Source organism: Trachypithecus francoisi, unplaced genomic scaffold, assembly GCF_009764315.1.
Source record: "Trachypithecus francoisi isolate TF-2019V2 unplaced genomic scaffold, Tfra_2.0 Contig00090, whole genome shotgun sequence".
NCBI classification, from domain to species: Eukaryota; Metazoa; Chordata; class Mammalia; order Primates; family Cercopithecidae; genus Trachypithecus; species Trachypithecus francoisi.
This window is the reverse complement of record NW_022680471.1, coordinates 267,564-285,169: the sequence shown is the minus strand read 5'-3', so window position 1 is coordinate 285,169 and position 17,606 is coordinate 267,564. Positions and strand designations below refer to the sequence as shown.

General features: G+C 58.4%; 1 protein-coding gene across 1 annotated transcript; it reads right to left on the bottom strand.

Annotated features, from left to right (window-relative positions):
* Window positions 1-4,479: 4,479 nt before the first annotated feature.
* GATD3A (glutamine amidotransferase like class 1 domain containing 3A) lies at window positions 4,480-17,361 on the bottom strand. The gene is made up of 7 exons (XM_033228804.1): window positions 17,126-17,361; window positions 16,810-16,862; window positions 14,818-14,931; window positions 13,707-13,826; window positions 10,310-10,402; window positions 6,832-6,988; window positions 4,480-5,370 (listed from the first exon to the last, which is right to left on the bottom strand). Exons 1-7 carry the CDS (start codon window positions 17,264-17,266, stop codon window positions 5,242-5,244), a joined length of 807 nt encoding a protein of 268 aa, XP_033084695.1. The 5' UTR covers window positions 17,267-17,361; the 3' UTR covers window positions 4,480-5,241.
* Window positions 17,362-17,606: the final 245 nt, after the last annotated feature.

Here is a 17,606-nt window from a genome sequence, read left to right as displayed (position 1 = left end):
AGTTGAGCTCAGGAGTTTGGGATCAGCCTGGGCAACAGAGTGAAACTCTGTTTCTTTCTTTCTTTTTTTAATAAGCGGGGGGGGGGGGAACAATCCAATAAGAAACGGTGATAAACTTAATTTCATTAAAATTAAAAATAGCTCTGTGAAGGCACTGTCAAAAGAATAAGAAGACAAGCCCCAAATCTGGAGAAAATAACTAGAAACGAGATATCATTAAAGGATTACGATCCAAAATTTACAAAGAACTCTTACAACTCAGCAAAAAGAAAATGAACAACCAATTTAAAAATGGGCAAAAATTCTGAGCCAATACCTCACCAAAGAAGATATGCAGATAGTAAATAAGCCATGAAAAGGGACTTAGCATCATATGTCACTAGGAAATAGCAAATTAAAACAAGATACCACTACACACCTATCAGCTGGCCAAAATCCAAAACACGAACACCACCAAATGCTGGTGAGGACGTGGAGCAACAGGAACGCCCATTCATTGCTGCTGGGAATGCAAAATGGTGCAGCCACTTGGGAAGACAGTTTGGCAGCTTCTTGTAAAACTCTCACCATATGATCCAGCAATCACACTCCCCCATATTTACCCAAAGGAGTTGATAATGTATGTCCACACAAAAACCTCTACACAGGTGTTTATAGCAACTTTATTCATAAATGCCCCAAACTGGGACAAACCTAAGATGCTCTTGAGAGGGTAAATGGATAAACTGTGGTACAGTCCAACAATGGAATATGATTCAGCACTAAAAAGAAATAAGCTGTCAAGCCATGAAGACACAGAGAGGAAATTTAAATGCCTATTACCAGGCGAAAGGGGCCAATCAGAAAAGGCCACGTAGTGCCTGAGTCCAACCACATGACATTGTGGAAAAGGCAAAACTGTGCGGACAGTAAAAACCATCAGTGGTTATGGGGGTGGAGGGTAGGGGGGGAATGGGCAGAGCCGAGGGTTTTCAGGGCAATGAAACCATTTTGCATTCTCTGTAAATGGCGGATCCATGTCCTGTATTTGTCTGAATCTACAGAATGGCTAACACCAAGAGTGAACTCTAATGGATGCCGCAGACTCGGGGTGATTACATGTCTGCGTGGGTTGGTTGCCTATAATTAATGTGTGCTCTGCCGGGGTGGGGCGGGGGTGATGGTGAGGAAGGCTGTGCACGCGTGGGGGCAGGGAGTGTGTGGGACTCTCTCTACCTTCCGCTTCGTTTTGCCATGAACCTAAGACTGTGCTAGCAAATAAAGTCTATTTAAAACAAAACAGAAAAGGTGATGTTAAGGGAGCCCTAGAGGAGGACGCTGGCCAGTAGTAGGTGGAAGGGGCCTGGGGGCGGGCGGCCGCCAAGGTGGCATGTCAGGTCCGTGAGCCTTGAGCCTCACAGCACATACTGGCCAGCTCAGGCCAAGAGCCCACCACCCTCAGGGCCCAGGCCTGGCTGGGGAAGATGGAGGGGCACCCATGAGGCCCCCATCCTCTCTCCTGATGCTCCCAGTGCAGTGGGGAGATAGATGGTAAAACTGTGCTACATGTGTACTCACAGACCTCGAGATCTGCGAGACAAGTGGCCCAGGGGCCCCCCCTCAGCCAGGGCATGCGGGGAAGTCCTCTCTGCAGAGTGACGCTGAGAGCTGAGAGACAAGGGGAGCCAGTAATACAAAGAGGGGGGCTAGTCGTCCCAGGAGGGAGGGATGGAGGGGTCAGGACCAGACATGGGGAGAAGGCATGAACCTGGTCTAGGCACAGGAGAGGAAGGGGGTGGCTTGGACAATGTTTGGAGGCAAAACCCATAGCTGGGTAGAGGGAGGGGCAGGGAGACATAGGTGGCTGGGACCAGTTTCCCGTGGGGAGCTGGGCACACAATGGCCCCCAAGACAGAGACAGGAAGAAGCGTGTGTGGGGGGCCTGGTCTGGACATGCTGAGTGGGCGGTGCTCCACTCCAAGTGTAATGCACAGAGTTAGAGGCCTCCTTGGGCAGGGGTCTGGGCCAGCGAGGAGCTCGGGGGGAGGAAAGGGAAGGAGCAGCATCCAAGAGAGCCTGGAGGTCAGGGTGGAAGACAACCATCCCCAGGTAGATGAGGGACTGGGAGGGACAGTCAGACCAGGTCTGGGGAGAAGACCAGGAAGGAAGAACAGGTGGGAATGGAGAAGCAGCTGGGAGTGGTGGGGGAGCTGGGGACTGAGTGTGGAGCAGCTGAGAGTGGTGGGGGAGGTGGGGACTGAGTGTGGAGCAGCTGAGAGTGGTGGGGGAGCTGGGGACTGAGTGTGGAGCAGCTGGGAGTTGTGGGGGAGCTGGGGACTGAGTGTGGAGGAGCTGGGAGTAGTGGGGGAGCTGGGGGCTGAGTGTGGAGCAGCTGAGAGTGGTGGGGGAGCTGGGGGCTGAGTGTGGAGCAGCTGGGAGTGGTGGGGGAGCTGGGGGCTGAGTGTGGAACAGCTGAGAGTGGTGGGGGAGCTGGGGGCTGAGTGTGGAGCAGCTGAGAGTGGTGGGGGAGCTGGGGGCTGAGTGTGGAGGAGCTGGGAGTGGTGGGGGAGCTGGGGGCTGAGTGTGGAGCAGCTGGGAGTGGTGGGGGAGCTGGGAGTGGTGGAGAAACAGAATGAAGAAAAGATTATTGGGGAATGGGGCATGTCCAGAGCTTGAGCTCTGGTGAACCTGGACAGGAGGTAAGGAGGTACCCTGGAAAGAAACGAGGGACAGAGCAAAGGGGTGGGGCGTGTGGAGACCAGGGAGGGCTTCAGAAGATAGCCCAGACTCTGATGGCGCCAACAGGAAGCAGCTTGGGGGGGGACCGCCTGCCCAGGGTCAGCCCCAAAGACAGTTCTGCCATGCCCCCTGGTGGCAGCGTCTGAAGCCACAACCATGTTCCAGGGCGCACAGGCCATGGGATGCAGAGGCCTCTGGGACGGCAGGAGGGCCTGGTCCCCGGAACCATACATGTCACCAGCGTCCCTCCCTCCCCACGCCCTGACCTTGAACCCCTGGTTAGTTCCTGTTCCCGCTGGGCCTCTTGTCCCCTTCCTTGATCACTTTATGCATGCTTGGCACTGCCATCCTCCTTCCCAGCATGTCCACACCCCCACCACTGCTGGGGGGACTCCACGGCTCACCGGGCCACGTACTGGCTGCCTCCACCCCACCTGAGCTCCAGGACGAGGGCATGCTCATGACAATGCCCTTGGTACCTGAAGGTGCCTGGCACGCAGCAGCCACGGAGCCACTGTCCAGTGAACCCAGGACCGAGCTCTCCTCCAGTGAACCCGGGACCAAGCTCTCCGGTTCTGCCATGGCCCCTCTCTGGGCTTCCCAATGTACCAAGATCTATTTCTAGGGCTCAGGTTCTGGTGCTACGCTGCTTGGAGCTGAGTTCCAGTCAAGCCCTACAAGCTGCAGGGCCCTGGGCAGAGCAAAGCCTCATCTGCAAGTGGGGACACTGAGCATTCCCAGGGCCGCCTGGGGCTAAGGGCAGACACAGGTGAGGACAGGCCTGGCCCAGCAAAAGCACCTGAGTGTGGGGTGCCACACTGGATCACCTCAGAGACAAAGAGAGAGAGAGAGAGAGAGCACGCGTGCGCGAAGGTGAGCAAACAAGCGTGCAGCTGGGGCCTGCACGAGGCTGAGAGGTTCTGGGGACAGTGCCGCCATTCCAAGCCCAAGGGATGGTTTTGCATGTTTTCTTGGTGGAAACCCCAAAGTGAATGCTTGTGATTGTGCACTTTTCATGCACTTACGCACACGTGAATATACATGTGTGGTATATGGGTAGCCCCCCACCATGCAAAATGTGTCCACACCAGCCTATGAGAAAGGGGAGGAGCCTCACCTTACCCCGGGCGTGGGAGGCTCCTCTGCTGCCCGGGCCAGGGTAATCCTGGCCCCAAGGCAAGTGCTGTGGGCGTGTGCAGTGGGCGTGGACACCTGTGAGGCCTTCCTGAGGCCTGGCCTCGGTGGGAGGAAGGCCACTGGAGAACCCAGCTCCCACGGAGGAAGAACCAGAAGCATCAGGCCAAGACTCGATGTGGGGTGCACCGGGGCCTTCCTGCCTTACCCATGGGTCCCCCGTGACCTCTCAAGGTGATGGAATGAATCTGCTGATTCCACGTGGTGGGTGGGGAGGGCCAAGGGGGTGTGGTGGGTACAGTGCAACTGAGGGTTCGAGTCTTGCAGGACCAGGGGCCCCGTTCCAGGCCCAGCACCCGACACACAGGGAGATGCAAACCAGACCACAGGGAACAGCTGTGCCAGCAGCCAGAGCGGGCATTTCCCACACCCCCAACCCAACAATGGGCAGTTCCTGCCACCCACGCAGCGTGGGGCCTCTCAGGCTGGCCTGGCCCTGGCTGCTCAGGCAGAGATAGACCCAAAAGGCAACAGATATATGACACTGAGTGAAGCGTGCAGACACCTGACTCCCATCCCAAGTGCTTTCTCCCCAAAACAATCCTGCATACACAGATGAACGCAGTACAAAGTCGAACGCCAACACACTTTATTTCCCTTCGGACGCGTCTGCAAGCTTCTGCCACACCTGAACCCACAGCCTGGCACCAATGCTACCATCACTCCCCAGAGGTCAATCTCGGGGGCTGAGGTGCTGCAATTTCCCTTTCTTCCTGAAAATTAAGAGAACTGAGACTAATTGAAGAAACCTCACTGCCATTCCTCACTCAGCAGTCTCAGCTGGCCTGAAACGTGGCTGTGGGAAGTTGCCACTTTGGGAAGGCATTTATTCTCTGCGGCTACAGGGATTGCCTGCTTTAGAAACCCCCTAACGCCGATTAACTCAAAAGTCCCTTCAGAGTAGAGAACCAACCTTTCATGGCCCATAAATGTGGTATTTCTGGTTTCCTCATCAGGAGACTTGCAAACCTAAATATGTTCTTCCTTCTAAAAACTAACCTGAAGTATAAAACCTCGGACGGCAGAATTTTCTGTTTCTGGAAAAGCTGGCTGCGATTTGTTTTTGGGACACAGTGAGGCAAGTCCCTGTAGCAGAGAATGAATTGGCCCCTCGGCCTCTGTATGTGAGAGCAGCCCAGCCAAGCCCAGGAAGAAACGCCCCCCCAGGCATTGCAGCCCACCCTCCTTACAGAGAGAACGCCTGCAGGTTTCAGCAAAAAAAAAAAAAGGGCCTGCCAGACTCCCAGCTGGATGGAAAGCAGCTGACAGCTCCTCAGCCAGAGGGTAAGGCCAAGTCCTGGCACCAAGCTGGGACCCCGTCCGTGTGTGTCACTTTCCAGTGAGTTCCAGCACCTTCCGCACCATGGCCCCGATCCCGTCGTGGATGTGGTGGAGTGCCGCCTCGCACATGAAGGCTGGGGTCGTGACCACCTTGTTTTTCTGGTCCACATGAGCTTCGTGTGCAGAGTTACGGAAAAGCCACCCCGCAGGGACTTGAGGGACTCAGGTGTGGAGCCCCCGCCCTGCCCCACCCTCACCGCACGTCCTAACTTTGTTCTCAGGTAACTTGGAACAGGAGAACTCGCTCCTGGTGCAGTCTGTGCTGGCAGGACCCCGCTTTCTGTATAACTGATGCTGCTGAACAACATAGGAATGTACCTGTTCCCAACTGACATGCATTCTAGAGGAAGGAAGCAGCGGGAAATTCCAGGGAACGGGGCAATGCCCTCAGGACACCTTTCATGCCAGCATCACATACGCCCAACACCCACACATGGCCACGAGCTGCCCTGCCACGGGGGCGCACACATGCCTGGGTCCTCACAACCACCACGGGAGGCGGTGGCAGCGCCTCCACTTTTCAGAGGAAGAACTGGCTGTGAGGGAGCCGGTCCTCACGCTGCGTGCGGGGAAACAGGCAACAGGGCAGCAGGCGCACAACCGGGGCCGGCCAGCCAGACTTGAGCCTCCCCAACGCCACGCACGCAACCAGCAGCCAGGCCTCCACACCAACCAACACACGTGTCCCCACCTTCCTGCAAGCAGTCAGCGGCCTGGGGCCAGCCTTGCCCCGCACTCCTGCCCGGCAGGAAAGCCGCAGGGGGAGATGGGCCTGACGTCAGAAGCTGCCTGTGAGTAAAACGCTGCCCCACTGAGAGGAACTGCACCCTCCAGAACCACAGCTGCAGGGGACCGGGTCCATGCCGTACTCATTCTAGCACCTCCCGGCACCCCGGACTGTTCTCTCAACTGGGCCCACATGGACATTCTTCCAGATCCAGGCAGTGCCTCCCAGGAGCCTCCCTCCAAATCTCTCTGCGAACAGCCCCACTGGTGCTCTCGGTTCATCGTCTCAGAATCCAGGGGACACACCTCAAGAGGAGGGGCCAGGGGCTGTGAGGCTGGCTAGAATCACCTGGCTATTCACACTGGCCTGAGAACTTCCACCCAAATAAAGCCAGGCAGCCCCTCCCTCCTGCATGCCCAGCCGCTCTCCCTCCACATCTCAGGCAGCCCCTCCCTCCTGCACGCCCAGCCGCTCTCCCTCCACACTTCGCACACACTCTTTCCTCCCCCTCCCCTGGGCTGGAGCATCCTGAGGTCCCACAGCTTCCCCTGCAGGGTGCTGCCCCCTCCCCCCATGCAGGCCCCGAGTGTGGCTGTCTGGGGGTTGCTGAGCAGACTCAACAGTCAGGCTAGGGACCTGGACCACCTGCCAACCACGCACCAGCTGGGCCGTCACAGCCATCTGCTTTACACCCTCAGACGCATGGTCATGGTGCCCACCAGGGGAGGCCCCACAGGGAGAGCAGCAGGTGCAGCTCCCGGTGAAGAGGCCGCCCAGAGGCGGGGCGTCCCTGTATACGTCTCAGGGACAAGCGCAACTGCGGGCCGGGGCCTGGCTACCAGGAAGGATATGGCCACTTCCTTCACGAAGTGCTTGGCACCCAGGGCCTTGATGGCTTCCGCGGTCCCAGCGTAAGGCCACTTGCCACCTTCCTCCTGCTCATGGCCCACGGTGACCTCGACTCCTCTGAGCACCTTGGCTGCGAGGACAGGTGCGATGCAGCACAAGCTGAAAGGCAAGAAGAACACGGGTCAGGCGGGTGCGGGACCCCAGGCTGCACGGCCTGCAGAACAGAAATGACCATCGCCATGACCCCAGGCTGCCTGCCACGGGGACCCTGCTGTCCCTGCCCGCTGTGAGCCTGGGCTGCCCGGAGGCTGTGGCCCATGGGATGTGGTGGAGGTGGCACCAGGTGACTCAAGGCTGAGTGAGGTGTCCTCAGCCCCACTCCCCACCCAGCACTCCCTGCAGGCACTCAGGCACCAGGCCACGGAACCCCGAGGGGAGCCCCCAACAGTCACGGATGAGCCCCAAGCCCCAGGACACCCCAGACTGGCGGGAGTCCCGGGCTGCTGAAGTCCACTCACAGAGGGGTAAAGGCGTGCGGCTGCCCCAGCCCCGAGTTGTGGGATGCTCTGTGACCCAGGAACAGGGATCACAGCTTCACTGACCAGCCACACCAGACCCCCTTCACAGCGGAGGCACAGCGGGCCAGGAGCAGCCTCACCAGCCTCCGACCTGCAGCGCAGGTCTCAGCAAGTGCAGGCTGGTGGCACACGCCCGACCCTGACACGCAGGCCACAACAGCTCCACCCGGGCCCTGAAGCTGAGGGTCCCACCATGCCCACCCCTGGATCCTGCTTCTGCTTCACCAGGAACCCCTTCCTGCCCAGTCAACAGAGGGCCCTCTGTGTGCCAGCCACTGTGCTCACAGCAGCACCTTCAGTGACCTGTGTTGTCCAGTACCTCATGGCCACCCAGGGGCGACAATGGAAAGGGCATGGCCTCATCAAACAGCAGCCCCATCCCCTGGCAACCTGTGGTGTGGCCCACAGCTGTCAGGTCCCATCCTGCCCCCAACACCCCACACCTTGACCTGTCTTCCTTCATCCCTCTTCCCGCCATCTACAGTCCTACCCACTTCCAACAGGCCCAGGTGGAAACTGCTACCATGGGCTGTAACAAAACACTGTTAACAACACATGTCACAGCCAGGCACAGTGGCTCACGCCTGGAATCCCAGCACTTTGGGCAGCTGAGGCAGGCAGATCACCTGAGGTTGGGAGTTTGAGACCAGCCTAACATGGCAAAAACTCATCTCTATTAAAATTACAAAAATTAGGCCTGGGGGCAGGCGCCTGCAATCCCAGCTACTTGGGAGGCTGAGGCAGGAGAACGGCTTGACCCTGGGAGGCGGGGGCTGCAGTGAGCTGAGATCACTCCAGCCTGGGCAACAGAGACAGACTCTCTCTTAGAACAAACCCACCCCCCAGAACTGCATGTCCTAAAGCTGCAGCAACTTCTGGCTGCCTATGAGACGAAGGCCCCTGCCGCCCTCCGAGCAGGCAGGAAGTCCGGGAAGCAGGGTCTCAGGAGCTCCTGATGCTGTGTGCAGCCACCTGGCCATCAAGTGCCAGCTACAGATACCACAGCGGCTCCTGGCACAGCCCAGCACCCACCTCGACTACTGCATTCAAGGAAGGGGTCCCAGCACTAAGCAGTCGGGCCACCTAACAGCCCCTGGCTGGCCACGCCGGCCTCTGGCACCAGGCTGAGGGATGGGTGGGGCCGGCTGCAGGAGGGACCTCAAGGCAGACTGACATGGAAACTGTGTGCCCAGCCACAGAACCACTGCCATGCCCCTTCTCCTCTTAGGAAGGGAAAGCTGCAGCGAGAAAGGATTTAGGTTTCCTCAGGAAAGAGAAAAAGAGCCTGTGGGTCACCGTGCACGGGAGCCCCATGGCTGGACCAGGGAGCAGACATGCTTGTGCCCTGTGCTGTTTTCAGGGGAGCCCTGTGGCTGGACCGGGGAGCAGACATGCTTGTGCCCTGTGCTGTTTTCAGGGGAGCCCTGTGGCTGGACCGGGGAGGAGACAGGCTTGTGCCCCACACTGTTGTCAGGGGAGCCCCGTGGCTGGACCGGGGAGGAGACGGGCTTGCGCCCCATAGTTTTCAGGGGAGCCCTGTGGCTGGACCGGGGAGGAGACGGGCTTGCGCCCCACACTGTTGTCAGGGGAGCCCCGTGGCTGGACCGGGGAGGAGACGGGCTTGCGCCCCACACTGTTTTCAGGGGAGGCCCGTGGCTGGAGCGGGGAGGAGACGGGCTTGCGCCCCACACTGTTTTCAGGGGAGCCCCGTGGCTGGAGCGGGGAGGAGACGGGCTTGCGCCCCACACTGTTGTCGGGGAGGCCTGTTCACCTGCCGGGGGCGGTCTTGTTTCACCGAGATTTTGAACCAGTCACAAAAGGGCTCTGGGCTCCTCCCTCTGGGCGCTCATCCCAGGAACGTTTTCTCTGACAAGGACAGGATCCCAAGGTGGGGACCGTGGGCGGCATCTTCACCTGGGCTGTGATGTGCCTGTAGCAGGGGCCTCTTTCAGGAGCTCTGAGCCTGCACCTCTTCCTGTGGCTCCGCCATGTCACCCTGGACGGTGCCCAGGCAGGTCCTTAAGTGAGTGACTGTGGGTGGGGAGGGTTTTGTTTTTCCAGCCCCGCTCAGACAGAGGATTCTGGTAGAGCCTTATCCTTGTTTGGTTGACAGAACCCGGTAGTGAGCGGCCATTGCACGTGCCTCACTGATGTTCATCAACGCAAGTGCGGCTCTCGCCCTGCTCCAGGGATTTCTTCAACCTGGGACAGATGCCAGCACCAGACGCAGCTGAGACCCGGACAGCGCAGCACCGGGTTCCAGGACCACCAAGGAGCAGGTGCGGGGAGGCTCGTGGAAGCATCACACCTGCCGAGGCGGAACCCGGACTTGCTGGGTCACCATCACTCATCTGAGGGTGACTTCCCGGCTGCACACGGTGAAGAGCACACACTCCCTGCAGGGCTGTGACCCGCCACGGAAGCCAAGGTGCTGATGATGGAGTGGGCACCCGACTCGTGCTGCCAGCCTCAGGACCCAGGCTTTGTCTGAGCAGGGGCAAAGGGGCATGGTTGGCTGTGGTTCCCCAGGAGGGAAGCTGCTGGGAGTGGACGGCGTCAGGGACGGTGCACATGCTGTAGTGACTGGCCGGAAGTCAGCGGGGTTGGGGATACTGTGGCTAAGGAGCTTGCCCGGGAGAAGAGTCTAGTAGAGGCTGGGATCCTGAGGGACTGCCTATGGATGCCTCTGGGGCCAAGAGAATCACAGGCGTCCGTTAGGGAAGGGAGTGTGCCCTTTCCTTCCTGTTCAGTCACCAGTGACATCGCGTGAAATCCCCTCAGCTCAAACAAGAAAACCAGCTGTGAGTTTTCAGGATCAGTGGCAGCTCCTGGCTGAGTATGGAGGCCGCAGGCCCATGCACCCTCCTCCCTCACTGCCCGAGGCCTGAGCGGCGGTACATACCCGATGGGCTTCCCGGCCTGGTGGAACTCCTTCAGGACACGCTCCACTTCTTTATTAACTTTGCAATCTTTCCCGTCCACGGCAAAGGTGCTCCTACCGGGAGAGAAAAGGCCTCCTCAGACAGCCTCACAACCAGGGCCTACTCCTGGGGGACTTCCTAGGCACAGCTCCAGACCCTCAGTCAGCTGTGGCAAGAGACATGGGCATGGCTACACATACGCGTTTGATGTGAACATCTTTTCCTGTTTTTTAAACAGAAAGCAGGAGGATCAGGAAGGGTGGAACAGGAGGCCACCAGGCCGAGAGGGCTCACGCCCTGGAACCTTCTGGAGCAGCTGGCGGAACCCGGGCTGCGGTGCTGAGACTCAGACACCGGTTTCCGGCTCCTGACTCCCATGGTGCTCGTTAGCTTTCTGTTATGATGCTGGCTGTGTTGGGCCTCGGGCAGCCTCTGACCTCCTGCCCGCCTTTCACCTGCCCCAAAGCAGGACTGTAATGTTCCCCGCCTTTCTCCTGAGAGGGTCCCCCACTCCCTGGGGGAGAATGCTGACGTCATATTTCCCTGAGCACCGTAAGCCACTCCAGCAAACGGGGTTGTGGGAACCCCAACTTCAGTGAAGTGAATCGGTCAGTTCCAGAGGCTCAGGCTGGTCACTGGTGTGTGTCGGGGGGCAGTCTTGGGGACGGAGCCCTCAACCCGTGGGGTCGGACGCTGCCCCGGGTCCACACTGTCGGAACTGAATGAGAAGGCAGCAGCGACCCCTGCGTGGTGCGTGGGGAAGACCCTTCAAACCCGCTCACAGGAGCCTTCTGTGTGGACGACTGTTGTGGTGGGAGAAGGAGAAACACAGTGTGTGAGTTTTTCCTTAAAACAAAGCGGCAGCAAGAAACTCCAGAGCTTCCAAAACAAGAAACGCAATCGGCCTCCAGGTGTAACAAGAAACACAATCGGCCTCCGGGCGTAACAGGCAACGCAATCGGCCTCCCGGCGTAACAAGCACTCTTGCTCCAGGGACCGTGAAAGAAACACCAGTTTACCCAACACACCAGCATCCACACCTCAGGCCGAGGAGCAGGAGCTGTGGAGGCCATGCGGGGCGGGGAAGGTCTCTCCATACTGCCCATGGGGCGTGTGTTTGGCAATGCCACCAAATCTACAAGTGAACACACCTTCCCACGAACACCCCCCCCGGGCTCTACGCCACCGCTCACGCACCCCAGTCCTCCGCCCCAGCATTTTCCACACGGCTTTGCTGGCAGAGTACTGGGAATCTTCTGGAGGCAGTGGTGTTCACCGTCCCCACGGGTGACTGTCTCAGGGGGTGCACAGCGGCCACAGCTGCAGCTCATCAGAGAGCACCACACTGTGAACACGCAGGACAGGCTCACCCAGAATGCTCTGGACAGGTCAGTGAAAATGGGAGCTTCGCCCAGGAGACGTGGGCTCAGATCCACGGGCACATTGGTCCCAGGGCCCATCAACACCTTGAAAGCCAAAGGCAAGACCCACTGACCCCGAGAACCTCTACACACCTCACGCCTGTGCCTCCGGGTTGGGAAAACATGGAGGAGCCATGCCAGGGCACACAGCCCCCAGCACACCCTCCAGCTGCCCCCGGGCCCCGCCACACATGGTGTCAGCAGTCAGAGCCTCATGGAGATGGCAGCAACGCGGGGACAACTGGACAAAACATGGAGCCTGACGTGGGACTGCGTGAGGCAGCACCAACGAGGCTTGCTGGCTTTGAAGAGAAGGGGGAAGACAGGCTGGGGTGGCGCTTCCGGTGGGAGGGGGTGAGGGCACGGCCAAGGGCGCAGAGAAAACGGCTGGCATCTGAGGAAGGAGACCTCCGAGGTTTTCGGATAGGAAGGGCGCATTCTTCGGATGGAGACTGTCTGCCCTTCGACTCTGGGTGCAGGCTGCCCAGGGCGGGGCGAGCGGCCAGCCAGGCTCCAGCCTGCCCTCAAAACAGGAGCTGCTGACCAGGGCCGGCCCTGCTGGGGCTGCCACCCACACCGTGGCACAGAAGCCACCTGCACGCTCAGATGCACTGTGGCCAGTGCTCCTGCAGGTGACAGAGCTGTCCCTGGAGGACAGCTCCACCTCACAGGCAGGGCCATGGGGGTGGTGCCAAGAGAATCTCCATGAATGTGAGAAGGGAGAGAGGAGACACAGAGAATGGAAAGAGGATCTGGAACTCAAGGACGCCACCATGTGGGAGCCGGCCAGGCCTCCACAGCTCACGGTCCAGCTACCACGGAACCAACCCAAGCAGCCACGCCAAGGCGGCCGCCTTCTTCCCGGTCAGGACCTCCACCGAAACTACCACGAAGGAAACCAATCCCTGATGCTGCAAGGTTCCATAAGAGAACCGGGGCCGGGCACAGTGGCTCAGGCCTGGAATCCCAGCACTTTGGGAGGCCGAGGCGGGAGGGCCACTTGAGCCCAGAAGTTCCAGACCAATTTGGGCTACATGTAATGCTACAAAAAACAAACACAAAAACAAGACACATGGGCATGGTGGCATGCACCTATAGTCCCAGCTATTCAGGAGGATGAGGCTGGAGGATGGCTTGAGCCCAGATCATGGCTATAGTGAGCTACGATCATACCACTACATCCTTGCCTGGGCAACAGACCAAGAGCTCATCTCTACAGACAAAGAGAAAAAAAAAGAAAAAAGAAATAGGCTGGGCGCGGTGGCTCAAGCCTGTAATCCCAGCACTTTGGGAGGCCGAGACGGGCGGATCACGAGGTCAGGAGATCGAGACCATCCTGGCTAACACGGTGAAACCCCGTCTCTACTAAAAATACAAAAAACTAGCCGAGCGAGGTGGCGGGCGCCTGTAGTTCCAGCTACTCGGGAGGCTGAGGCAGGAGAATGGCGTAAACCCGGGAGGCGGAGCTTGCAGTGAGCTGAGATCCGGCCACTGCACTCCAGCCTGGGCGACAGAGCGAGACTCCGTCTCAACAAAAAAAAAAAAAAAAAAAAAAAAAAAGAAAAAAGAAATAAAAGGAGGAAAACGTGGTATCTCCAACGAGTAAATACCCAGAGACTAATTTCAATGTGACGAGACCTACCAGCACAATGGCTAGATAAGAGGGAGCCCCAAACCCACTCTGACCGCTGCTGGGTCCCAGGAATGCTCAGAGACAAGACAGCAGAGAAGCAGGAAAAAAAGCACGTCTTGCTAAAATCCTACCTAAGACCCAACCCTAAGAACGGCTCCCAAATCAGAGAGCAGTCACATGCCCTGCCCAGACCCTAAACCCAGAGGCTGCTCCTATCACCACCCCTCCCATCACCGCTCCATTGCCCACATCGGACAGCAGGCAGGAGCACCCCCTTCCCATCTCCACATGGAAAGTGGAAGACCTCAAAGCTCAAATACGCACAGGTTTTTAGCGGCTCCAAAGCCTCCTGGAAAGATGGCGGCATCATGGTTGGCTGCACTGAGCTTGGCCAGGTCTGTGATCTTGCCACGGGCGATCCTTGCAGACTCGGTCAAAACATTCCTGGGAAAGAGCACAGGGCAAAAAGCCTCAGCATGCTGGTGGAGGGCTGTGGAGCGGGGCAGGGGCACAGCCCACAGGCGACACGCTCCACACACGGCTCTCAGACACACAGGGACTTACTTCCAGGTCAGCACGTTTGGTCACTACCTGGAAAGGCAACATGGTTCTAGCAACGCTACATCTATGTTGGGCTCTTCAGATCAGCACCTCCGAACCTGCACCAAATCACTCTGAATCTCCTGCACCGTCCGTCAAGGCCCACGGGAAATGAAGTCTCTCAGAGTGTCTAAAGCAGACAGAATTCTGTGCACTCATCAGGACGGTGGGACGTGGGGGGACGGTAAGAAGCCAGGACTCAGGACCAGTTAAGCAACACGAAGGCCCGCCACCACAGGGAGCTGCCAGCCTCCAGGTGTGGCGGCCGAAGGTGCAAGTCCAGGTGCAGAAGCCAGGGTCCAAGGCAGGAAAAGAAACCCCCCACTGGTGAGAAGCACAGCCCCAGGAGGCAGCGGTGGCTTCCTCCTCCAGTCTCCAGCCCCGACCTCTCACGGTGCGAAGCCAGCTGGAAGGCACCTGGGAATGGCCTGCACAGGGCTGTCGGGCAGGACGGGCAAGGGAAGCGGATCTCGGGCCACACAGGCCAGAACCACACACACCGCAGTAACAGACATGTTGCTGGAAACCAGCAACACAGATCTGGAGCCCAGGCAGGGGAAGAAGGTGGGCAACGAAACTGAGAAGCACCACCTTTGCTCAAGACAAAGGTGTGAGCACCTTTCCTCAGTGGGAAGCGATATGGTCGATATTTTCACTCCTGTGAGTACTGGAAGGAAGGCACTACCGAGCCCGGGCAGCATTACTTCCAGAAGAGCCTGAGCACAACTGCTTAGAAGGACATTCACTTGCACACACGACTTGGTTTAAGCTAAGCCAGCAAAAAAAGCTGCACCGTGGGAGGTGGACAAGAACCAAGTTCCAATCCCACCCCCACCTGCTCTCGCTTTCGGAAGGCTGCCCCTTGGTGTGGTCAATCACGTGCATCTGAGGGATGTCAGGAGCAAAGATCTGGACTTCGGCCCCTCCACGGCTCAGGTGCACCAGGATCCTGCACAGGGGAAAACCAGAGACAAGCCTTCAAAATCTGTTCCATCCAGATTTGTGTTAACACAGTTTTAAAAACAGGATTTTAGCTAAGTGCCAGGAGTAAATTCCTAATGTACATGAATATCTTACTTGCTCTGCAAAAAGTTACGGTTGGTTCCATACCAAGCCAAATGTCCCTCACACCCCCATTCCAATTCACTGTCAGTTGGTGGGTTACGACTACGACAGACCCTCCAAAGTAGGCTATGGAGATTAGCTGGTCCCGACAGCTCCCTTTGCAAGCTGGGGTATGGGGACCGGGTGACCCCACTGAGGGCACAGCCTGGAGGCATGCGGGTCCCCGGCTGCTGAGTGCTCTGCCAACACCAGGGCCTGGCTGCCCTCCTCCAGCTGACTGCTGCGAGCACCAAGAGTGAGAAGCAGCAGTGTGCTCAGAGGGCCACATGCACAGAGGGTATGAGGGCGCTTGCAGTCACTACTTAGTTCAACTTCTAGTCTCCCTCAACTTTCCCATCACAGATGGTGGGAGAGACACAGAGACCCCAGGACAACACTACAGGTCAGGCAGCGCCATCTCCCCGAGGGCAAGGGCAACAGGAGCTCCTCCTGGAGACAACAGCCGACACTGTGTGGGCTCACGCTGGCATCCGCAATTCCCGGTGCCAACAGGAGATAGCTCACTGAGCCCACCCACAAAGTCCTCACCGCCCCTTATGTGGAGGAGGAAACCGTATCAGTGACTTGCCAGAGGGAGAGGTCAGGATCTGGCCCTGGCCCTTGGGTTCCGCTACCCATAAGAAATCCACCCAGACACCCCAGACACAAGACCCTGCCATTCTGCCTGGGAGGGCTCAAGCTGTTCTAAGGCTATCTGCTATCCCACCAAGGCCAAAATGAAACACACCCTGGCCTTTCCCCCAGCTCACTCTGCCTCGTGCCAACTCCAACCAGCCGGGTCGGCCTCCTACAAAGCCACCAGCCTCAGGCCCTTCTTCATGGCCTGACACCCCTTCGCCACCACCCAGCTCTGCCCTCTCCAGTTCACCCTGAACCACATGGGAACTGCAGGCACCTGGCGCTCGCGGAGGCCTCCTGCCCTACCAGTTCGGCCTGCAGTCATTTCCAGTAGCATAGGCAATCAGACCACCAACCACTCAGCAACAGCTGACCAGTTACATAAACAGTAACCTGTCTAAGACCCAGAAACACCAAGCAACTGTTAAAATGACGCTGAGAACTGGATGAATGGGAATTAGTTCCCATGCGTCAGAAACATTTGCAAAACACGGGTGAGCATGATCTCAGTGTTTTCAAAATGTGTGTCCTGAAAACATGCAAGTGAAAAGCTGAGTGATCACCTCTAGATGACAGTATAAATGACACTTAAAAACTGTGCTTCCTTAGTGTCTCCCTGGGTTTTGCAAGTTGTGTTTGCTTTTTTTTAGCCAAGAGTAGGGTATTTAAAATACAAGCTCTCTAGGCCGGGTGCGGTGGCTCATGCCTGTAATCTCAGCACTTTGGGAAGCTGAAGTGGGAGGATCACTCGAGGTCAGGAGTTTGAGACCAGCCTGACCAACATGGTGAAACTCCATATCTACCAAAAATACACAAATTAGTGGGGTGTGGTGGTGCACGCTTGTAGTCCCAGCTACTCGGAAGGCTGAGGCAGGAGAATCGCTTGAACCCAGGAGGCGGAGGCTGCAGTGAGCCAAGATCGCGCCACTGCACTCCAGACTGGGCGCTGTTTCAAAAGATAAAAAACAAAAATAAAATAAGATACATGCTTTCTCTAAACTGTTCAAAAAAGAGTAAGTTGCACTGGTAGACAAGCCTTCTCGAGGACCCCGGGGTGGAGGCCCAGCTGCCCCTGAGGACTTACGCCGAGGCCTCGTGGATCTCGGTCCCATCGTAGACTCCGCATCCAGACAGCACCTGCGAGAGGAGCGGGAGCTGACCCGGGGGAAAGGGGCCGACCTGAGGGGCGGGAGCTGATTCGGGGGAAAGGGGCCGACCTGGGCGGCAGGAGCTGACCCGGGAAAAAGGGGCCGACTTGGGCCGCAGGAGTTGACTCCGGGTGAAGGAGCCGACCTGGGGCGGCGGGAGCAGACCTAGGAAGAGGGGCCGACCTTGGGCGGGGAACAGCGAAGGCTGATCTCTGGAGGCGGGAGCTGACCTCACCCACTCCGTCCACTCACCAGCGCGACCTTGGCCGCGGGGTGCGGCGCGGAGAGGTGAATGGCTGCGCGCTGGGAAGGCGTCCGACCGCCGGGCGACAGAGACGCGAACGCAGACGCCGCAGCGAGCCTCGAGCCCACCACGGCCCTCACAGCCGCCATTGCGGTGAGGACAGCGGGGTCGGAAGGTCACGCTGCGACAGAGCTTGCGCACCTAACTGCCTACAAACGCGTTGCTTGTGGGGACCGCGCCTGCGCAGCCTTCGGGGCGGAGACAAGACCCGCCCCCATCTCAGCCCAATCCCGAGAGTGGGCCGGTGGGCGGGGCCGCGCCTGCGCAGAACCTCCGGGTAGAGTTCCGGGAACCCAGTCCTCCTTCCGGTGGTGGCTGAGGGCTCGGGCTCCAGGCTGAGGGATGCTGGTGACTCCCGGGGTCTCCAGCGCCGCCCCCATCGGACGCCTCCACAAGCGGCACGCCCTTCCCGTCATCTGCGGAGCAGCC

What these genes read in the sequence shown, in the direction of transcription:
- GATD3A (XM_033228804.1), bottom strand. Translation starts at nt 17,266, where the DNA reads ATGGCGGCTGTGAGGGCCGTGGTGGGCTCGAGGCTCGCTGCGGCGTCT. An exon ending in CCGCGGCCAAGGTCGCGCTG is followed by an intron (nt 16,863 to 17,125) that starts GTGAGTGGACGG and finishes CTCCTCTCGCAG; the next exon opens with GTGCTGTCTGGATGCGGAGT. An exon ending in GAGATCCACGAGGCCTCGGC is followed by an intron (nt 14,932 to 16,809) that starts GTAAGTCCTCAG and finishes TCCCCTGTGCAG; the next exon opens with GATCCTGGTGCACCTGAGCC.